Raw genomic sequence first — 24,080 nt, 5'->3', positions numbered from 1 at the left:
CCCATCAAGGTCTTAGACTTTTTACTTTCTTCCTCCCCCTAAATCCCACAACCCTTCAAAAACATACTCACAGAACTTTGAAGGCTGCTGGAGAAGTCTCTTTTTGTTGTTACAGTGGAAACATTTGAAATGTGTTCTCCAGAAGTTGCATCAATCCATTTATTTTCAGATGTACCTATAATGTTGGTAGCCATACTGGTGAGATTGAGGATTTTATGTCTTACATGTGGCAGGGAAGGCTGGTCTTTGCCCCAGTCTTTTTGGTATGTGGAAGATCAAGAAATTTATGTGGACAGTAATGTCAAAGAACAGAACAAGAGTTAGAGAAAACACATTAAAATAACACACACACACACAAAAAAACCCCACCACATAACAGAAGAGGGAGACACACAAATCAGGTGGAATTTGTGAAGAGAGGAAAAGGGCTTTTACGAGCAGACCGCCTTCCCCAGAAATGCAAGTGTTAGTCATAAGCCAGGTAAAAGTTTACCAGATATTTTGCTAGCATGGGCTACAGTAGCTCAACATTACAGAGCAATTAGTATTCATTGGAAACTATTTCATTAGCATTAGTAAGGATCGAGAAAATTCTTCCAACTTTACTCACACAAGGTACAGTTTGACTCATATGCTATCCAGGGAAGTGTCTTTTTTATGTCCATGCTCATCAAGAAGCACAGAAGGCAGGGGGCAAGGCAGTCTAACCTAAACTAGCAAAAATGATGAGGCGAAGACAAATGAGAAACTTCTCTTGCACTCCCATCATTTCTCCCCTCCCACTACCTAAAATTTATTCAGTGATGACTTCTTCACTAATCTCACTCCTTGTTCGTGCTAGGCCCTGTAGAAATGATTTGTTTCCTGTCTCTTCCTCACCCCACTACTTTTTTCCCCACTTGCTGGCAACGTATTCTACCTAGCTTCCCACTAGAAGAATGTTTTGCATTTGTACTGTGAAAGAAGTCATTGGTCACACTTCCAACTCTGGAAAAATCCTTTTGGGACTTTGAAAGGGTATCCTCACTAAACCCATGACAAGTCTAGAGATGCTAAAAGACCTTCAGCCAGGATGAAAAGCCTCACTAGCCAGAACAGGTAGTACCATTCTGGAGAGGTTGCGCAGCATCTCAAGATTTGGGTCAATACCCAAAGTCATAGCACAAGGTACTACATCACTCACAAGCTCGTACGCCACCTGAAGCACTCCCTGAAGAAAGGAACACAAGATCCTCCTTCCCTGAAGAGAGGGAGCTGCTGATCGCAGGAGAGAGGCTTTAGAAGTTACTATCGTCTAGAGACCATCCCCTCTTCATTTTTGTGGTATGGCAGGAAAGAAAATGTTATATTCCCTTGCGTGGTGGTTGCATACTTTTTTACCTGTCCATCCTCTCAGAAATAGGCTAGAGCGTAAGAGAGAGGTCAGTAGTTCAACACTTTGTAGACTTGCTTGTCAACACATTTCTAAGGCACAAGTAGTTAAAAAAAGCCAAGTTGTGTTAAAATGCAACAGACATGCTAGCAAACTACTTAGCTTAGATACATATTACTACTGTAAGGGTAATAAGGACTCTCAGCTGTCAGGTACAGCAGAGACAAAGCTTATTTGCCTTACAGAGCATACTGTATCTGCTCCGACGAAACAACTCACCATTCTTTCCATATCGTCTGACATCCATGAGTAGGTTTCCAGTTTCTAGTGCTCTGCTGATGGCTTCTTCCCACTGACTATAGTCCATACCTGAAACCTTTGTGCCATTGACAGCAATGATCTCATCATCTACATGCAGCTGACAAAGTGCTGCAGGGCTACCTGCAGAAAACAGAAGAAAAATACAATTGTGTCTCAGTTCACAATTATTTTTTTACCACACTTGTGGCTAGGTCAGGGGGGAATCCTTCAAAGAAACACTTAAGTGATGGATACTCAGAAAAATCTTTGAGAACAATCTATGACACTGTAATGTAAGGTCAGTAAACTCAGTATCCAGGTAGCATTTCAATTTGAAAGTTATGAAAATTACAAACATCAGTCTTTTGGACTTGTAAGTGTTCACATTATGGCTAGCCCATTTAATTAACAACTTCTGGGCCCACTCCTGCCTTCACTAACTAACCTTTATAATCTGGGACAATGAGAGACAGGCAGCACCACCGTGTCTGTAGCCAACGATTAGCTGAAATTCAGCCAGTGTTTGGGTAATCCTCTTATTTGCCCAAGAAAACGGCGTCCACTTTGTTAGTCCTAGGAGAAGCTAGCTTTCTCGTATTCTTATTTACATTTTCTGGGCTCTACTGCAAAAGCATGCTGCATTACTTCTTTTCTAAAACATTTTGTTAACTCTGAATTGACTGGTAATTGGGCTCAAGATATTGCTGGGTGCTGTCCCATCAGACTTCTCTGGATTCTAATTATTTTGCCTATTAAGAGCAAATTTTATTGCAGCTTGGACTTCGAATTCTACTGACATTCTGCAGGATAGGCTGCAATTTATACTCTTTTTTCATTTACTACGCATTGGCAGGTGAACTCACTAGTCTAAGAACAGAGAACATACAGGATCAGTTAATAAACTTTTTGCTGTTTTAATTCAGAAAATGGATGAGCTAAGGAACTCAGACTTCCCTAAATAATGTTTTATGAATTACCATACCATGCCCATTAACAATTATTCCCTTAGCAGAATAGAAAATGGAAAAGCTAAGTGAAAACGTAGTTAAAGATTGCACAATAAATGCTCATGTTAATAGAATAAAACAAATCTGAATTACACAATGGAAACATTTTCCAAAGTAAGTAGTGAATTCCACACACCTTATTCAAAATATACCAAGAACAATGCTATACTCCGTTATCAGAAATTAATGTGGACAAGCATGACAGGAGAATTTAGACTCCATATGCTTCATCCTGACAATGTTCTAACTCACTAATAAAATGCTGCTGTGTGGATCATCCACTAAGGATTCAGATAGCTTTAAGTATACCTGGCACCCCAGAAAGTTAAGAAATAAAGAAATGCTATGATTCCTAATACTGCATGAAACAGTGATCCATCACACTTCACTAAAAAAAACAACACTGAGTACTACTTCAGGAGAGAATAGCTTCATATTCTATTTTTCTGCATTCTTCTTAAACTACAGACTAAAAACTCCATTAGCAGTTATCAGTAAAGTTTTCAAAACACAACAATTACTTTTCAGCAATACTATAGAAGAAAAGGTAGGGTTTTCATTTGAAGGAAGAAAACCTGGGTGATAGTTAAACAAAAAAATGTGCATCTCCTTAGAGCCAGGAAAATGTTAAAGAATTAACAGATTTTCAAATATATTAATGGAAGGCACTATTAAGGATACCATTGAAGTTACTGTTTTCAACAATACCATATAACATTTGGAATTGTGTCTGATTTCAAGACCTGAAGTCTTTAATACCATATAGTTTGACCACATATAGACTGAACTTCATGCTCATGGTACAGGGAATGCTTCAGGCTCAAGGAGAGTCATCAGAACTGGTAATTTCCCTTTTATGCTGTGACAGAATGTTCATTTTACTCAGTTTGACAGGGATGAGATCCACCTTAGAGGTGAGAACAGTATACCTCAGTTCAGTGTTAGGAAAGGAAGGGAATTTAAGATTGCGTGGCTCCTCCAGTACCACCAGAAAGACATATCCAGACCATACCCCAAACCATACATACAGATTGGAATGAACAGCAGCAGCCGTGTAACTAACTCCTAACTTCTAACACAGCCAGAACAACTTACACCTCTCAATTTTTGGCACGTTACTTTGCCAGCTGCCCTTCCTCTACTGCCTCTACAGTTGTGAATAAGAGAGCTTAAGAGTGCAAACCAGGGTGACTATACTGGGCTTCTGCTCCAATTCACCTCCAGAGAAGCCTCCAGAGACTAGCTGGCAATTTCGGTGCCAGAAGTTGTATGGTGCCAGTTGTCTCTCTCTGTCCAGCTCCTTTCAGGACTATAGGAGTTACTGGTAATTTCTTTATACTGCTGTAGAGGATTTAGTTTATATTACATAAAATAGGTACTGCTATTTTTCGTTAGTTTCCCTGGAGGTAAATATTTTTCTTTCTTACTATGCCCCAGTGAAAACAAAACCAGCCAAATACTCAAACCAGCCAAATACTCACTCGTTTTCCACACGTGTTTAGTTATCTCTAACCTGTCCCCATCTGTTGCAATAACAACAGATAAATAGTAGCTTAATTAAAACTTGAAGGAAGCGGGTCAAATTTACTTTGTCCTACATGCCTGCAAGGGTTTGATTGCAGATGTGCACTCCTACATCAACACAATCTCAAAAAAGGATTGCGAATAGGGTGGGTGAAAGGGGAAGGACTGAAACAATAAAGATTATATGGTACTGGGGAGGCTGGCAGAACAACCTCTAGATTAATGAATTCAAGGCCTTCTGTTTACCTCTGTTTTAGTGTAAACATTGAAAATTACTGTAAAAAATAAGCACTATCTTCTTTTATATGTAGTAAATGGGTCTCACTGAAACGTGTTACAAGCTTAACTCTTAGTAAGCTTAATTTGAGAACACTTATAAGAAGTTAATTTTGCTTGCCAAGTAGTTTTCTTAATTTTTTTGAAAGAGAAGAACCTATGTAGAACATAGAGATATTTTCAGACTTTTCAGTAGCACCCAGTGACAGGACAAGGGGCCACGGGCACAAACTAACACAGGAATCAACAGCTGAATGTGAGGAAAAACTTGTTTTCTTTGAGGGTGACAGAGCACTGGAACAGGCTGCCCAGAGAGGCTGTTGAGTCTCCTCTGGAGGCATTCAAACCCCACCTGGACACGATTCTGTGCAACCTGCTATAGGTGACCCTGCTTTTAGCAGGGGGGCTGGACTAGATGATCTCCAGAGGCCCCTTCCAACCCTGACCATTCTGTGATTTATAATCAGTAAAAAGATAAATGCAGGTTATCACCTGAAGAAAACCATATAGCTAGTCAGAATGACACATATGTCAAGACAAACAAAGAAAGTCTTCCTGGAAGCTATTTCTGGGCTCACGGAAGAGAAAAAGATGACTGGGAACAGTTGGTATGGAGTTCCCAAGCTTGAAACACACTCGATCAGCCTGGTTGTCTTCAATGATGACATGACTAGACCTGTGGATGAAGGGAGAGTGGTGGATACCATCTACCCTGTCTTTAATAAGGCTTTTGGCATGATCTTCCACAGTATCACTATAGAAGCTGGGACGATACTGTCTACAGGGCAGAATGACCAGATGGGTGAAATACTGGCTGGGCTGTCAGGCTCTGTGGGTAGTAGTCAATAGTTCACACTCAGCCTGGAGGCTGATTACAAGTGGAGCTCTCCCAGGGGATGAATCCTGGGTCCTGTCCTCTCTAATGTGCTCACCAATAACCAGGAGGAAGAGAAGGTGAAACACACCCCTATCAGATTTGCAGACCGCACCGAAAGGGACAGGGTGGCAGATATACTGCAGGGCAGGGCTGCCATTCAGAGTAGGAACCTGACACCCAACAAGGGGAAACGCAGAGTCCTGCTCCTGGGATGGACTAACTCTGATGTTGGTACAGGCTGGGGGCTGATAGGCTGGAGAGACCCTGGCAGCAGTAGATTACAAACGCTGCTCTTTATTGAAATTTATGGCAGAAGAACACAGCACAGTGGTTATAAACTGAGGCGAAGGTATGTCTGACTGGATATGCGGGGAAGATTTTTGTCTGAGAGGATAATTATGCAATGCCCAGAGCAGCTGTGCAGTTTCCATTCTTGGAGGGTCTCAAACCCACCTGCCTAAGGTCCTAAGCAACCTGGTTTGAATTCAGTCTTGACACTTTCTTGAGCAGGGGTTTGCTCTATGACCTTCAAGGTCTTTTCCAACCTGAATTGTCCTATGACTTATCCTTAAAAAATAGGAAACACAAGATTCAGAGGTGCTGAGCTGAAAGCATATCTTACTCTTTCAATGGGCCACTCACCTCTTTCATCCTTCATTCCTTTAAAGGAATCTACAGCTACTGAGTAAGGATACAACACAAGCTAGTTGAAAAAATTACGTTAAACACAGGCGATAAACAAGAATACCAAGATACAGTCCCTTCTCCATTCAATCTTTATACTTTGCACCCTTCCTTGCAAAAATGATAATAAAGCATAATGGAGATAACAGCCACTAGGTCATCTTCTTGCCTAGAGAGCTGGGGATAGAGTCCACATGGACCTATGTGAATGACCAGCAGGAACGTTCACTCCCCTCAGGTTTCTTACTTACACCTGGCAGTGCAAAAAGACAGCCGTCTCCTTCCACATAACAACATTAAACCAGAAGCCTAGCAGCAGGGAAAGCCGTTGGAAAGTTACTCTCCATGCAAAGCGAGTATTAATGGTTACAATCGAATTATGAGAAGTGCCCACCTATAGTGCAGAGAGGTCTAAAAATTGAACGGGGGGGGAGAGGGGGTGGGGCGGGGCTGAAATCAAGGGTGCTCAGTAAGTGCTGTTAAATAGTATTTTTTCCTTTCTGGAAAGTATAATGAAGGGCTAACTACACAAGAAGTTTCCAGTTATTTCTCCTTTCTCAGGATGATCTTGTGTTAGCTGGAAGAAAGGGCACAATTCAATACTCCTCAAGTATTACTGGCAATGGGAAAGATCATTGCTCAGGAAACAAGCATTACATGTGATTTGCTTGGGTTTTGTTGCCGTTCAATTAAGGAAATCGAGCTTGTTCTCTGCAGAAGACTACTAAAGCCTAGAAGAAATAAACTTTATTTATGTTTTGTTTCTAGACAAAAACGTTTGCTTTTCCTCAGCATGAACACATCTGAAAAAACCGCACTGGAAATAAATTTAGAAGTTGCAATTGCTTAAAAATATTAACTATCTGCAAAATTCAACATGGCTAAGAAAGGGAAAATTGAAATGAAAACACTAACTCCTAACTAAGTTTCCTCTGCAAGTATTTACAAACCATATGAAGTGAAATGTTCCAAGCTTAGCTGAAAGGAACAATATGGATATTAGAAGTCTGTATGTGCCACTTATGACTGTTCTGTAAAGGGTTTGGTGACTATGTGAGTAATCACACTTATGCCTTTTTCAGTGGTTATAGAAATGTCCTTGGCTAGCAAAATGCAGTTTTGGTATTTCTGAATTCAGCCCATTTCAAATGAAGAGGCTTCACAGAAATACATTATCAAACTAAATACGGATTTTTCGATTCTCTACCTATTTTTTTAACATTTACAGCCTTCTTCACAGCAAACACCTTAATTTAGAAGCCTCTGCAAACTAAACATAAGAAGAAAAATTTGTGCAATTAATACACATTTACCTTCTTCAACTGTCTGTACAAAGGCCCCTGAAGAACTCCAATTTGTTGTAAATCCAAAGCTGCGACTGTGGCCAGGTCTCTGGTTTATACTGATTCTCATTTCACTGTACTGTTCCTGAAAAATAAAACATGACACTACAGTATCTGGTATCACAGGAATTTAAATGAGGGAAAGTTTATCCTCTAAATAAGTGAGGCTGTTCACAATGTGCACCTTCATCATCTATTATTAGCATCATAGAAAAAGGAAACAGTATTGGAGTCAGTTAACTAATTTGTTTTTTATTCAAACAGGTATGTTTTTGGTTTACATTTACATCTTCTCTACATACATATTTAGCTGTGCATCTCTCTTATTTTTAATGTGTTGTAACACAATGCTATAAAATGTAAAAATTTGATGACTCTAAACCCCTAAATGAGTCTTCATGGACAGTCTTGTGAATTTGTGAAACATGCTGCCTCCTGAGAGAGCACCAGTCAAGCAGAGATGTGAAAAAGCTAGATAACTGGAAAGAAGCTTGTTTTTTTCTTGCACATCCTTCAGTGGGAATCATCAGTTTCCTTTAGGTTCAGTGCTGCAACTAGGTTTACTTGAATGAACAATTATCATTTTAATTTCATATGAAATACTACTAGCTTGCTATGGATTTTGTAATGGAGGCCTTCGATAATGAAATTAATCCCAAAATTAGCTAGAATCCAGATCTCCCATTCTAGCAAACTTTCAAGATGCTTTCAAAGTCAGAATTGAAACTTAACATTACTATTTTAAACTACAGAAATATTTGATTGGGAAAACATTTTGTAAAGTTGCTTTCAATCCCACACTATATTATGAACATGTGTTGCATGCATTAACATTTTAATATGAACTCATTAAGAAAACAATTAAAATACACAAATGCATGCTATTTTCATTATCCTGGAACTGACATTGCTATAAAAGAAAAAAAAAAAAAAAAAGAGGAAAAAAAAAGACTTTCTGTTCAACACTTAAAACAGACATATTCCAACATGTGCATGAAGAAGACCCCCCACATGCTTATATGTATACACTAAATGTACAGTGATATTTTAGTTGCCTAGTGAACAAGCCTTCCTGAAGGGTGGGATTAATTTTCCTTAACTTAAAATATTTAAAAGCCTAGGTATCTAAGCCAATCCCCCACAGCTCCTATGCTGGTAGGATGCAACAGGCAGCACTGCACAAGCAGATGTAGTTGGTCAGAGTCTCCGGACAGGATGCAGCCAGAGGCGGCTCCAGCAGTACCTGAGTGCTGGGTACAGAAGACACCACCAAGGCAACATCCTGAGGTTTTTCCCCATTACAAAACACTCCCTGTTACTGCCCAGGGTAGAAATTAAACCCTTTCTTCAAAGCACAGCTACTAGCTTACAAATGCTCCTATACAACCCAAGTCCTTAGGTGAGTAACGGTACATTAAAAGTGAATCTACTAATAGACAGGTTAGCACACTGGGCTAGAGCACATATAAAGCTTTTGAATATGAGTGTGTTCCAGGAAATTACTGCTGCTGTTATTTTTATTTCCACCATCCCAACCCAGCTACTTTTGAAACCTACCTCTTGCCTGAGGAATAATGTGACTTTGTATACTGAACTTCACCATTTGTACAGATAGTCTCCAAAACACTTAGCACTCCACAAACCTAGTGTTACTGCCCTGATGACTAGCGAACTGTATCAGTTTCCTAACTCTGGCGATGATTTACAAACATGCCAAATGTAACTTGCATTCCTTAAGTTATAACTCATTTGAGGCACAACACAAGCTTTTATTCTTTTTCTTTTTTTTTTTTTTTTTTTAATTTAACAACAACAACACATTATTCATTTGCAGGGAGGACAATTTATAGTCTTGTGACTAATTACAGGGAAAAAATACGGACCTAGTACATGTTGTTCTCCTTTGACTCGTTTAAAGACAATCAAAGAACCCATATCTAATCTATATTTTCACTGATCAGAACAGCAATTCCTCTGCCTGTTTTTGCTACAACACAGAAAAAAAAATAATTATCATGATCTCTTTCCTTATACAACAATCATGTTTCCAAAAAGTTATGATAAATTCATTGCAATGGTTAAGGGGCTTCAGGAGTATTAAACTGAAATGTGCTCATTTTCCACCAAGTGATTAGGAAGAAGAATGGTTCAAAGTGACTGGATTTATATAAAGCTGGTGTGAGAAGTGACTTCATAAATCAGCATCCTAGTTCTTATGATCCTCACCCAAGCAACTGGCACAATTAACTTTTACAGCAGCATTAGAAATGCAAAGAAGTATCTCTAATCTGTCAAGGGGCATGAACCCCAGCATTACGTATACAGAAAGGTATCAACAATTAAAGCTATTGCTGATCATTTTTTACATGTGAAACATTTGATCAGGATGAAACAGCACTTGAAGATACATATTAAAAAAAAAAAACACTGAAAGACCCAATAATTAGATAAGCACAAACACAAAGCAATGGTTATTTGCTTTAAAATTCATTAATGTGAACATTAATTAGATTAATTTCAAGTAAATTATTTAAAAAAAAAGGAGGGGCTCCAGCCACAACAGATGGAAAAAACGATAGGCTGATACTAACGTTTAAGACTGGCCTCTGAAAAGCTAGTCTTTATTTTCCACCATCAGTTTGAAAGTGCAAATGAATGCTACAGCAGCTCAGATCATTCATCTAGGTGACATACCCGATTGTGCTAATTCGGAGAATAACAACTTTGCAAGCATCAAGCAAAATTTAAAACAACTATTTTGAATTAGAATGAGAAATAAAACTAAGCACAGGACATATAAAGGGTAGGGAAAAAATGCAATAAAAGAACCAGTTATTTTCTTTCTCCTGAATTAAATCAAAGGAAAGAGTTGTCTGAGCTGTTCTCTTACTACCAAAAGATCTTTGCATTTGATGCAATTTACTTATTTTTTTACTCTGCTGTAGCATTCAGTTACACTAAGTAATCACATTATTTCCACACTTACCAGCGATTTTGAAACTTCAGGCTCCGGCAGACTCACATTTTCTACAGAAGATACAAGTGAAAGAGAATCAGGGGGAATGCAATGCTCTTGTTTAAGAATACTGCTTCCAGCATCTGTGTCTTGGGATTTTGCAGGTAATGCCGAACTAGGAGGAGGTGTTGACTGAACACCTTCTTTTTCCTCCTCCTCACCTCTGCTTTTGAACGCACTAGTGGAGAGAGGGTGCGCAGAGTCTGGTTGAGAAAACGAACTGCTGGTGAACAAAGTCTGAGTTCTTTTAGCTTTTTCTACTTCTCCGTTGTATTTCTGGGTATCATCCATCTAGGACAAAAATGACAGTTTGGTAAATACTTGTTTTAAAAAAAATTCCCTAATCTTTCAGCAATCTAGATGTTTAATAAAAAAACCCTCTCCCTTTCACGAAAATTCTGGTTACTGTACCCATTACCCCATTACTTATTAGTCACTTTAAATAAGAAAAACACATTATTTTCTTCTCAAGTGCTTGCAGAATAAGTAGTCCAGACTCTTTAGAGATAAACTTTTTAAAATCATCTGCTTAGAATGATTTGCATTCTTACCATTTTTTAATTCAAAACAAATAGGGATTTAGGAGAAAGCTATGAAAATAGATATAGTAGTTGGGAGGTGGGGGAATAAATCAGTTTCTGCGTTTCCATGCTTTACTGAGTAGGCAAATTTTAGGCTAGCATAAAATGTCAATTCCAAAGTCAGCAGAGCAGAGGAAACCTACATCATCTGAAACATGTGTCTTTAACGCTACCTTATGTTAACTTAGCTTCAGGCAATTACATTCGAAGGCAGCTTTTTGATAATGAACACTAAGGAGACTTACTACAAGTAATAAAACGATTATTCTACCAAATATATTTGTCAGCCTTATTTCTAGGAGTACCTTTAAGTACAGGAACACAAGTAAGCATCTAAAGCCACAACAGAATTGCCTGGTCTATTAGCACAGCCTTCATCAAACAACAGATGATTTTTTAAAAAGAGAACAACCAAAGTTAAAACTCTACTGCTCCCCCAGCCATCCAAGACCCCAGCGTTTACAAACTTCAGGATTTAAGTGGAATTTTACCGTGAACGACCGTGGAAGTGACGAGATTCCTCTTGAGTGAACACCAAAAGGTCTTGGTGTGACCACAGATGTTAACCTAGAGGTATCACTTTTCTGGTAACTTCTCGGGAAAGAAGCTGAAACCTGAGCTGACCCAGTTTGAGCATTCACTGAGTAGCGGCTAGACAAAAGAGCCGAGCTTTGCTCCTCTGCCAGGCTCTTTGGCAGAGCAGGAGCTTCAGGAGCAGCCGAGCTCTCTGGCAGGTTCTCCTTGCAGAGCCGTGTGGCATACGCACTTTTGCTGTCCTTAGTGCTGTAGGAGGTATCATCTTCTATAAGGTCAGCTTTTGCTGCTGACCGTGTGGAAGGTGCTTTTTCTTCACTAAACACGTCATCGTTCAGTGAATACGTCCATCTGTGTTCATATTTTCGCTGCCCATAGGAGTCTTGGTCTCTGTCCTCCCTGTGGGGACAGAGTACGCTGAAGTACCAGACAAAGTGACCTGACAAACAGGTGAGCCCTTAAGTCTTTCAACTACTGAATATTCAAAGCAGGGCATAAAATGAGAAAAACACATTTCCAGTAAACAAAAATGAATGGCATAATTTAAAAATATTAGTATTTAAATATATTTTTAAATCTACCTGCCTCCCCCTCCCCCCCATTTCATAACTCCCATGACACTCAGGCACACGCTACTGTCACATCATCAGGTTGCCACCACGACAGAAATCTCTCTGCCAAGAAAAGGATATAGTTGTTCAAGTTACATATCCTAGAAATTTGCATTTTATTGAGGAAAGAATGGGAAGAAGGTAGTCCCATAACACTGCCTGAACTGTAGAGCTCTGCTGATGTCTCTGCTCTATGAAAATGCTGTACTGAGCTTTAGATAACAAAGCAAGATGGCATCCTGCAGTTCAGGTTATTTGTTTTTCTGCTACTCATTTCTTTGTCATAAAGGAGCAACCACCACAGAGATAACGTTTATCACATAATTTTTAAGATTCTGACGATACTGGATATTCAATACAATTGGCACCTGTATTTTTATTCAAGAGACTAATTTTTGTCCTCACAAATAAGTAAAAAAAAAAAAAAAAAAAAATCGGAAACCAAACACATTCTGTTTTAAGACTCATTTAGATTTCTTTTATGAATACATGCCATGTACATATCCGCTTCACCTCAGTCATATATGCATTTCAAAAACCCAAATAGACAAAGAGACTGTCATCAGTAGAAATGGTACTGTGCTACTCAATTTACACTTTTTAGTCTTTGGAAAGAATTCTGTTCTGCAAATAGCCGGAGGAACAATTAGGGATAGAGGGGAAGTCAAGTAAGAGTTTACAGCTCTGTGATATACATTAAAATTCTGGCTGTATTTATCCACAGTGGCTAAGAGACTAGCAAATGGTAGAGGCAGGTGGTAGAGGAAAAAAAAAGTTAAAATGACCCAAGAATAAAGAAGGCAATTACCCAGTCCAACACTATTGCTTTAACCTCTTTAAGGTGGATGCAAATACTGGACTTCTCAATACATTTATTTCTGGACAGCAGAGCAAAACATCATTTATAGAGCAAAACTGTTCAACATTCTGTGAAAACAATGCACTACTGGACCGTATTCCTTCCTTCAACTCCCTGGATTACTACGTTTGAGATCTCTGCAGAATCAACTGCAACTTGCCAGTGAAAGCTGCTCAAGAATTCAAGGGAATAAAAATGCTTAGACTTAAATTCTTCAATTTAATACTCTCATTAGGGTCATTACCTCTCCTGCTGCACTTCTTTCAGTGATTTGGTTCTCCTTTCAGACACCTCAGAGGCTCTCCTTTCTATTTCTTCCCTCTCTTCCTTTTTCTTTTGCAATTCAGAAGTGAAGCTCTTTCTACGATTCTTCCATTTTGCTAGATCCTATAAAATTAACATGAACATATACAATCAGATTTTCTCATGTCCTCGTAAATCTACAGAGGCATCCCATCACTTGCTACCTACTGCCCTGATCTTATCTGCGTGTCTGCATTGTGGCCACGTTTTCATGTGCCTTCCCCCTAAACGATAAAGGGTTTCTCGTATTTCAGGTAGGGTTACAGGCTCACTTCCTGCTAACGTTAGCAATTGTAATTACTAGATTACAAGTAGAAAAGTACGTGGTTTGCTCTTTCTGCGCCCTCCCTCTTAATATTTTCAATTTTTTCATTCTGGAATACTTCACCCAATGACACATAGTTGAAAACTAATGCAAATGCCATCTGTATTTCTTTGTTGTAAACTTTGGAGTTCGGGATTATTTTTTTTCCAAATCACTACTATGTTAGACTGATATATTAGCTTGAGAATAAATAGGCCTTAAATTCTAAATTGAAAACATATACTTCTGTATTTTCTTCATTTCTATAAAACCACAATGTGAACTGGCAATATTCTCTACGAAATACCAGAGCTGAGCTAAAAGAAGTACTGAATATTAGAACCGAGACAGCTGAGATGCATTAAACAAACAACTATGAACTTCTTACTTGGTGCTCAGTTCTTAATTTCAGCTCCTTGTTGGTAATCATTGTCAAGCACAGACTTTAATAAAAAAGAAAAGGTCTTCAAATGATGCTGTGCAAAGCTACCAAAGCAGTTTACAAGCTGGATTTAAGACAGAATTATTAGGGGATAGGAGCCTCAAGAATTTGCACAAGGAAATACTATTTCCCTCCCTTTTCACAAAGTATCAAATACTCAAGACATTCCAATAGTTTCACAAAAGTATTCACAAATTTCAGATAACACGTGAAACTGTGTTTCTTTATGTCCTGATTTTTCTTTATGTTCACAGAAATCAAGTCCGAAGGCTTTATAACAATACATTAAAGTCTTATCCTGAAGCATTAATCAGACACTTATGACGATACTTAAAGTCATTTCAGTTCTGCATTAAACAGACATCCCCCAAACCACTAGCAGTTGCATTGAGGTGGATCATTTTAGAAGACAGACCCACAAATTGCTGCACATGTGCCAAAGCCTGTTTTCTGGGGACACTGAAGGTAGATGGCATCCAGCCCTTCAGCAGGACACGTAAGGAGGGGTGAAAAAGAACACTTACTTCTTGCCACTTTAGATCTTGTTCTTGCAACTGTTCTTTTATCCTTTGTAGCTCTTCATAACGGATTTTGCGCAATGACTGCAGCTCCTCTGCGCTGACATCGTTCAAAGATTTACTCCTAGAAAGAAAAAGAGTACTCGTCTTTATGACACCTCGGCCTACATTTATGCAAGTGAAACCTTTGAGAGAGATTTATATTAGTACAACTGAGCGCTCGAGTGTTATTTTGAACAGAGCAGGAAACAGGGGCAGCTGAGGACGTGCTCTAGTGGCAGCACTCAAGTCAGTAGTTGCATATTTGAGCAAATAAAATCAGGTTAAGGGAACTTCCCAAGCAGCTCTGTAGCAGCTCCACGCCAATCACTCACATTGAGCTCTCATACCCAACTGCTGTTTCTGTTTAAACTTGTTACTCTCTTTATTGACCTTGCTCCTTTTTTTGACCTAAAAGATGTCCTCCCCTCCTTGAGTCCATATTCCATCCTTCCACTTCTTTTCTCCAGTAACAGCCCCAGAATCACCTCCCATTCTTTCCTTCCTGAAGCTAATCATAAAACCAAGTCATCTATCAATGCACATTTCTAAAAGATAGAAAGTCATTCACTGCCAAACGCTCAGTCCACGCATGTCACGGGCCCCACTAACCTATGTTACACTTCCCCAAGCCTCCGTGATGCTTTCCATCCAAGTTGGGATGGCTAACACAGCCATCTCACTAATTCCTTCAACATGGCTGCAAGTTTGCCCCATGAACTCCTACTCATTAGTTCCCTTTAATCTAAATTCCTCAAAGATCACCTTTCCTGCTTCCCCCTGCCCCCCCTCCCCCTCCCTTCAATACCATTTTCTCCTTTACTCTTTCACACTGCAGCGATAAACATAACTGGACTTTTAATTCAGGTGTAGGGCAAGACTCCTGCTTGGAGCTGATCACCAGCCTCTGAGACACCAAGCATAATGCAGGTGTTTCATCATAAGGTTCAATGCCGTAACTTAAAAGGAAAAATAGCCTGCTGCGTTTTACTTTTTTTAAAAAAAAAATAAAATACTTCTGTTTGCATTTATCCAAACAAAATCTGAATGACAGAGTTCTAACAGGGCTTGAAAATGTGGCACTTCTCTGATACAATGGAAGATCAGGTTAAAACCAAAACTGATCCAGCACAGGGCCTTGCTCTCATCTGTTATCTACCCAGAGACTGCTGAACTAACAAACCAGACTCTCTCACTTCCTCCCGAGAGCCCCAACTACTTTTGTTGGTAACATAAGATTTTGGCCTCTAGAAACAAAGGCTAGGGCATTAACTTATTACACCTCTTTGCTTGTCTATTTTCTGAATGGGAAGAATGCCAAATGTAGCAAAAAGGCCTCCTGGTCACTACTGCAGAAACGCTTTTCTAGTACAGTTCTTTTCCTCTTTTATTTTTAATGGTTAACTTACATTGCATGTAAAAATGGTTTTAGGTAATGGAACTGTACGTAAGTATCAAATTGTTCCAGATGAGCTTACGAACACTTACATGACCAGGGTTTCCTTTTCTTTCTCTTGAGTTTCTATAACTGCCTGCAACAAAATAGGAAAATCTACACCCTAAGAACGGGTATATTCGTGTATTCATACCAAGGAACAGGACATCACTTTCAATTCTAGTCTTAACTTTGAAATCTAACTAGTGACTTGAGCCTTCTGAGTCTTCCTCCCCTAACATCTAACTTCTGAAACTTTTCTTGCTTCTTCCGGGAATGTTTAGCCATTTAGCAAGTTTTGTCTCGGGGTAAAAATAAATGAGCAATTAAATAAATGTACAGCTAAAAAAAATAAAAAATGAGAACATGCATAACCAAATACTTCACATGCCATCACACCGTAAGTGGAAAAATATTTCTCTTTGAGTCACAGTACACTGTAAACAACACCTAATTTCACATTGTGCGAAGCAATCAGTTTACCACTGAGGATTCAATAACCCGTAATATATAAAACAACCACAAAACATTCATCAATCCCATGATAAGTATCACGTCATTAATTGTTTTCAGATTCTAACTGTACAGCCTTCGAAAGAAAAAAAATTACTAATCTTCCTTTAAATTTCTGAATGTTTTAAAGCCTGATTTAAAACACAGAACACAAAATACTTCCCTTCAGCAGGAATAAAATATTAGAGATGATATTTCAAGTGCCTGATAACCATAACTCTGATACCCTAGACGCCAGAGAGAACTTTTGCCAGACGCATAGCTTTTAGTCTCTTACATTTGTTACATAAATTGCCCAAGCACAGAAAAACAAAGCAGCATGCACAAGTTGTTTTCAGCACCGAGTCTTTAGCTACTGTGCATGCACAAAAATTTGGAGGCAAAAATAACATTATGATCTTTCAAAACTTACCCTTGCTCATCAGAAAGCTTTTGAAACAGTCTGAGAAATCAGAAACCAAAAAAGAAAAGATTCAGTGTCTTAATATTCATAACAACGTTAACACCACCAGTACACCAGCACTCCAGTAAGTGAAGGGGAAACTGAACACTTCAGGACCAGCCAGCGTGGAATAGCACATCAGAGATCTGACACTAGTCAAAAAACACACGAGGACTTGCATGATGTGTAAGTCGGGCAGAAAACTGACAGAACAAGGCTGTCTGCAAGTTTCCAACACTTCTGATTTATTGATACTACACAAATAGAGCCTTGTATTAATTCTGCACCGCTTATTCCAGTGCTGCTGAACAGCGCGATGCTCAAAAGATACTCATTTCAAGAAATGAAAATTTATGTCACCTCAAGTCCCAGCAAGAAGCCTGGCTCGCAGAGGCTGTTTTCTTGTTATTTAAACCATTTATGATACTTAATGAAAGCAATACTTGGAACGGATAAGAATAAATGGCCCTGTATAGATGTTTAGCACATTAAGTGGAGAACCAAATTAATCCAGTGTGATTCAAGAGGATTTTTAGTATTCTTGAATGAGTATTTTATTCCAGTGAATGAATTCTTAAAACGTGAAATGTTTTCAAGCACTTCAGAAACATTCCTCAGTGAAGCTCACACTTTGTTAACAGCATTAAGCTTAAAAGTTAAATGCAACAACACTGAAGTATCAACTGGAACATGGAAGTGTCTTAGTCACAAAGTAATGATGCACATCTGGGAGAACTGCAACTTGCAATGCCGTATTTTCAGACCTAAGGAAACATTCAAAACCCCACTCTCTCCCAGTAAGTATGAAATCCAAAGGACAGCTAGAAAGTAGTTAAAAACAGTATTTAGTGAGAGAAGAGAAATTCTGAGTATACCAGGAAAGGATTAAGGGAGAGTATTAATCAGGACTGTATAAAAAAGCAGGGGGAAAATACTGGCAGAATGAAATACGTCACAGTGGAATTTAATATTACATGGACACACAACTTGCATGCACTGTGACTTTAGGTGGGCAAAACAACACTGATTTTATTTTATTTTTCCCCCCACCTCAAAACTGCGGCAGGACAGTTTACAAGCATTTTCAAATGTAGGTGCAAGCACGAGTATCAGAATGCCCATTCCGAGAATTTGTCATTAAAGCATTCATGTGTTCCAGAAATGTTTTTACCAATTATAATGGGGAAAAAAAGAAAATATTTCTAGCCTCCACAGTCTTTTGAATAATCACTATTCCTGTTCAAGCATGGAAAGAAACTTATGCAGAAGTTTGAGCCTGAAGGAATACATCTTTCCTCTAAAATGGCAGCCTAAACCTAGAAAACATTATAATTTTTTTGTTGAAAATATGGTATTGCAGTCATGAGCTGGTATTCAAAGCAAATAAAAAGCTTGTCCAGGACGCCACGAACAAATAGCAGATTGGCACTGTACGAATGGTTCAGCACAAGACGATGCTTTTCTGAATGGAAGGGGATCAACTGCACTCAAGCGCAATCCGTGCAGGACACAACCTGACCTCTCCACCATCTGCCGCTTCTTGTGCCTAACTCTGCTGGCCTCCCTGATTGCTTCCCACTTCTTCCAGTCTTCTTCACTGCACGGACCTGGGATGAAATTTACTGGCTGGGTGTTGCTTCCCACCTTCCAAGATTCAATCTTGCGGTTCAGCATATCATCCTTCTTATGGCGGGAGGATGGTGACAGCACTCTGCCGTTGCTCTTCCTTTCCTCCAGTGTCGTGTTTTTTTCAAGTAAACATAGAAATTTGGACCGGATCTCCTCTGGAAGACTCCACGGATCAGGAAAAAGTGCCGGGTGATACTTGTCTGGAGCACCTGATAAAGGCACCTCTTTTTTCTGGGAAAGGATTTTACGGAAAATCATGTCATCCTTTTCCAAATCTGGAATTACAGTTTGGCCATCTCTGGGTTGCAGGATTATCTCACCCTCTAGGGGAGGCTCCTGCTCGGAGAATTTTTTTAAATACCGAGGGTCTTGGAGAACAACTTGATTCACATGGAAAGCCCCAGTTTTCCGAACAAACAAGTCATCATTTTCTAAATCTGGGTACAGATATCCATTTTCCGCATCCCCTTGCTTGCATCCTGGTACAAAGGAAATATTCTTTCTACATTTTATGAGCCTAGGGCCAGAAGTAGGATCAATTTTGGTCTTCGTTTCAGAAGACAAGTAGTCAGAATATTTTTGCAGGGCCTGAAGTAACGAAAACTGACTGAAGCATATAAAACAAAAGGAGGGAAGTAAAAATATCATTAACTAGCAAGAGACAAGCAGGTCACAATGTATTGCAATATACATTTGGTTCAGGCTTGCAGTATCCCAAGCAGTACAATTACACCACTTGGCATTCACCACCACTAACTGTAGCACAGCACACGTCAACCAACATAAAGGTATCACAGCATACTAACCTGCTTAGAGACAGCACGCTTACATGCTCACACGCAAAGCCAGTAACCCTACGCAGCATGTTACGCTTTTGCATTTACATGTTTCAGAAGACCACCAGCTTACGGCTACATTAAAAAAAAGAAAACACAACAAAACAACAAAAAAACCCACGCAAAACTAAAATCCAAAATAGTAATAATCAAAGAAGCGCAACATCACAGGACGTGGTTTAATTCCATTTAGCTGTTGCATATCCAGCCATTTCTTTTTGATGCAGCAAGAGTACAGCTCATGCAGCAGTATCAACCTGGGCTGATCAGAGGCCTCCAAGATTTTTCCTTCTGTAATCTGTGACAATGAGCTTCCCACATATTCAGCAGTTGGCTTATAGTTCTGATCCCTTCTGCAACTGCTGTTCCAGTCAAAACTTGGTCTTGGTTGATTAGCAACAATGACAGAGCTTTGTTGGTAAGCAAATTCCTCATCCTTGGAATCTGATTTCTTTCTACTGTGCCGCAGCACAAAGAATGAACAGAGGGAAAGAAAAAAACCCATGAAGTGTACTCATTGAGTAAAATGCACAGTGGTAACAGTGCAACAGTGTAATGAAAATAATATTTCAATTTTTTTTAAAAAAAAAAAAACAAACCAAAACAAACCAAAAAGGAGAGAGACAAAACATATCCTGCTGCTACACTGGCAAGAGAATGAAAATATTCAATAAAATAAAATAAAATTCATACCACTAAACTTCATTTATAGGTTTTGCACACAGGAGAGAAACAGGGGCATGCATGAAAACGCACCTGAACCCTTGAATCTCTTTATACCAGGGTTTGAAAGAGGATTTCCTGATTTTTTTCCATAGCAATTCTTCTTCTGGAGTCCAAAACTTAGGAAGAAATTTGTCAAAAGCAACAACTGTATTTGCCGCTGAAGAACTTAGCTTGCGAAAATAGAGATCATCTTTTTCAATGTTTGGGTTGCCTATTTCTTCTTCCTCATCCTCATCAAAATACCCAGATAATTCTGAAGGAATGTTAACTCTTGGTTTGATTTCCTCTTTAGTATCCAACTGCCTCTGCCTCCTCTGGTTACTGTTCAAAATACCCAATCAGTTAAAATATTTTAGCAGCAACTTGACATAAAGAATGCAAAAAGACATGCTGTTTGGCTCAGGAGTTCAGCCTCATGAATGAAGCAAATTAGTTCTCAATTCCATCACTGCAGCACCAGAAATAACAAAATACATTTAAAAAAAAAAAGTTAAATGGTTATATCAGCATCCTATCACCTCCGACAAAAATACGAAGTTTGACAGAAAAAGCATAACAATTATCAGCTGTGTTAAAATGCCAATTACAAGGCTACACTACAGAGTTATTTATGGACTGCAATTTAGGTAATACAATAGTTACTGGATCTTGGATTAGTATCTCTGACCTCAGTGGTTCAAGCATTGCAGCTAGCGGACCATCTGGATAATTTTCTTGTGAGCAAGATTTAGGAGAGTCATTGCGCAACATGAAATGATGTCCAGGTGCAGCAGAGCTTACAGGGCTCTTTCTGACTAGAAATCTACGTTTTGCTAAGTCATCCATAACCACGTCGGGCAGCCTTCTTTCATCTTCTGAATCAGAGCCACTGTCACACTCATAGATCATCTGGAGGGAAGCTGGATTTGTGAGACCACACTCTGCTCTGCTATTTTGGCAGGAAGCTACAGGATTCCTTTCACGTCCACTGAGGTTGACCAAAACAGGAACAGAATGAAGACAGTGAAGTCATGAAGGCAATGATGAAACCCAAGAACTGCCCACTAATCTCATCTGTATGCACCAAGAAGCCGGACAATCAGAATTCACCACCATATTTTGGAAGGCTTTAATGAGAAACTAAAACCATAGGTGTCTCTCTTATGAATTTCCATTTGAGATCATTTAAATCCCCTCTATGTGGAGTCTGGCCAGCCTCAAAAGATTACTCAAACACCAGAAAACTAGTTATGTGGAACAAAGTAAAAAACAACCAGAACAACAAAAACGAACCACACAACCACACCAAAACATCCACCCTCCATTAAAATAAGGGAATTCAACTGCTTTACTTTGTACTGCAGCAACGCCAGCTATTCTTTAACTAATAAAGAAATAATTTATTTAAGAAGTCCTAAAAGGCTGTACACCAGTACCTTGAAAATGTGGCATCTGACTCTGTGTAGGCAGGACTTGCCCAGCTCCTCCTATTGTCCTCGTTTCTCTCTGTCCTCTTCTTCCGTAGGGGTGCCGGCACATACGCTGTCTGCTTGTTTTTGCTGGGTAAGAAGCGATTGAAGTCAGCGGTAGGCTTCGGTTCAATCACAGGAATCCTACGGTAAGACCTGTCATCTTTATGGGAGTCATGCATTTTGAAAGGCAGTTCCGAGTCTGTGTCACTGTCGCAACCTTAGAAGAAAGGGGAGAAAAGGGAAGGCACAGGCATCATTTTCTAGACAGAAGATTCTAGCTAGAACTTGCAAAAGTACATTCTAAAATCAATTCAACTCCTTATTTGGGGTGTTTTGGCTGCAAATCTCCCAAGCTACTGACAGGACAGCAGGAGAGGTATTTTTAGACGTTTGTGGCAATGCTGCGATAAGGTCCATTAGGCTGAATTTGGTTTGCATGCCCCTGCTACATTTGTTCCATTCTTTCACTATCACAGCCTCCTGTAGGAAACAAAGCACTAACCTCTAGGCTGAAGACATAAAACAGCACAGGAGTTTTAAATTAAAAATACACTTGCCACTCAAATTTACTGTCGAAGACAAGTTACCAGCACGTAGATATAGCAACAAGCTCATGTCACCAGGCTAATGCCCAGTAGAAGCCCCGGGCATGTCACATATGCAGCATGGCTACACGTTGCTTCATCCGGCTCAGAAATGCTCCATGTGACCTCAGCCCAATGATTTTATGTTATTCACATGGAACAAAATCTAAAAGCTCGCTATTTTTTTAGACTACAAGTTGGTATTGAATTTTAAAACTGGGAGGAAAAAAGGTTAAGAGTACAGCTGTAGGGATCCAATCTCACAAACTTTCTTCCCGTTACCTTTCTTTCCATGACAAACTATCAGAAGTAGTAACTACTGTTCAGTTCTTAACCTAGGCAGGAAAACCCCTCCTGAACAGTGCATATTCACAAAAGGAGTGAAGACATAAAGGTTTGACATATCCACATGAGGAACACAGCAAGGGACTTTTGCAACTGCTGAATTTTAGGTGATCCCATCAGGTGATCTGAATTCCAGCAATTACTCTTGCTGAACTATGGTAAAATACCCTGCACATACACACACCCTAATGCAGCAATGAGAGCAAGAGTCCCAGCAACCCTTCCTAGGAAAATTCATGCGAGCATTGCTTTGTTCCTGCCAGCCGTTAAAGGTCAATATTTGCTTAACCAAAATGCAACTGCAGCAGTTGCAAAACTAGAGTTGCCTTTCAAGTCGATGTAAATACTGGGCACCCTAAGTACTAGGTCCATACATTGTCTTCTTCCACACTCATAAGACATATGTCAACAAAAGATTTAAAAGAGGTAACCATACCTTCACTGCCACCTTTCAAGGTTATATCTGATGAAAAGCTTGTCGATGATCTTGAACCAAGAGAGTCCAAGCTATCAAAGGAATCGTCTCTTTTATGGTTAGCTGAAGATGAAAAGGGCTCTCCCCGGTCAACGTACCAAATGTCACCGTACCCACTATCCCTGCCACTTCTGTTCAGGTGGATGGACTCTTCAAGTGCCTGTGACAGTAAGTTTTGAAAGGTCTTTTACAATAATTTAAGATACAAATGCTGTTCTTGAGTTTTCACTCAAAAATTTTTAAAATGCATTTTGAGTGCACAAACTTCAACAAAGACTATTGCAAACCCCTAAAAATAACATATACAACAACTTGAATAGGAGGTTCAACAGAAGGTCTTAAATTTGTCTTATCCCAGCCAAAGGGAATCCAAGACAGGGCTCTTCACAATCTACTACATCAATCAGAGCAGGTGGATTCTGAATTTTGTGATTATTGGATTCCTTACCTTAGTCAATGCTTGCCCTAATAACTTCTCAAATGCTTTAAGATTGAGGTTCGGACCATTATAATGCGGGTTACTTTGAGCTTTTCTGCCAAGCCAGTATAATGTGATCAAAACCTAAAAACAATAAAAAACCCACCCTGAAATACAAACTTCATTACTTCCCTCTCGTACCACGTACCAGTATAAAAGAATCTCAGCATGCTGTTAGAGATGTTTTCCACCAATTGTTTACAGTATTAGCTATGATCTCCATTAAAACCAGTTAGAGTGTTACAATGCATTGCATGTATCTCAAGTGAGCAGATTTAAGTACTGTTTGTAATTATTACAATTATTTGGGAAGGTAAGCTGCATAGAGATCACTGTAAGACGGCACTAATTTCTATCAGATAAATGAACAGCTGAAGAACAAGGTAAACGTGATAGTGCCATAAACAAAAGTGTTTTAAAAATATTTAGTCAGAATTAGTGTGAAATTCTTTCAGAAAACATTGTAGTAGGTGTGTCTTACATTTTTCACTCTTCTGTTGGTTTCCTCTGGTCTGAAGCAGGGCAGGGGGTGAGAAAAATAAAACAAAACGTTTTAAAATACCTTGATTTAAAACT

The 24,080-nt window shown here is 39.2% G+C and overlaps 1 protein-coding gene across 9 annotated transcripts in view; it reads right to left on the bottom strand.

Moving 5' to 3' along the window:
* Nucleotides 1-24,080, bottom strand: part of LMO7 (LIM domain 7) — a 131,042-nt gene that overhangs the window by 20,838 nt on the left and 86,124 nt on the right. For 4 of the 9 annotated variants that reach the window (XM_040584221.1, XM_040584216.1, XM_040584217.1 and 1 more), the window contains exons 5-16: nucleotides 23,986-24,016; nucleotides 23,475-23,588; nucleotides 22,988-23,186; nucleotides 21,587-21,839; nucleotides 16,951-16,980; nucleotides 14,558-14,675; nucleotides 13,229-13,371; nucleotides 11,472-11,913; nucleotides 10,370-10,690; nucleotides 7,354-7,468; nucleotides 1,652-1,813; nucleotides 72-256 (exon numbers count right to left, since the gene is read on the bottom strand). In XM_040584221.1, coding sequence (XP_040440155.1) covers nucleotides 72-256; nucleotides 1,652-1,813; nucleotides 7,354-7,468; nucleotides 10,370-10,690; nucleotides 11,472-11,913; nucleotides 13,229-13,371; nucleotides 14,558-14,675; nucleotides 16,951-16,980; nucleotides 21,587-21,839; nucleotides 22,988-23,186; nucleotides 23,475-23,588; nucleotides 23,986-24,016 — 2,113 coding nt within the window. Of the gene's footprint in view, nucleotides 1-71; nucleotides 257-1,651; nucleotides 1,814-7,353; nucleotides 7,469-10,369; nucleotides 10,691-11,471; nucleotides 11,914-13,228; nucleotides 13,372-14,557; nucleotides 14,676-16,950; nucleotides 16,981-18,499; nucleotides 19,217-19,702; nucleotides 19,904-20,201; nucleotides 20,493-20,838; nucleotides 21,139-21,586; nucleotides 21,840-22,987; nucleotides 23,187-23,474; nucleotides 23,589-23,985; nucleotides 24,017-24,080 lie in introns of all 9 variants that reach the window. The other 5 variants (XM_040584222.1, XM_040584223.1, XM_040584225.1 and 2 more) reach the window with 4 other exon arrangements.

This window comes from Falco naumanni, chromosome 2, assembly GCF_017639655.2.
Source record: "Falco naumanni isolate bFalNau1 chromosome 2, bFalNau1.pat, whole genome shotgun sequence".
Lineage (NCBI taxonomy): Eukaryota > Metazoa > Chordata > Aves > Falconiformes > Falconidae > Falco > Falco naumanni.
The sequence above is the reverse complement of the archived record's forward strand: the minus strand, read 5'-3'. Positions and strand labels throughout refer to the sequence as shown.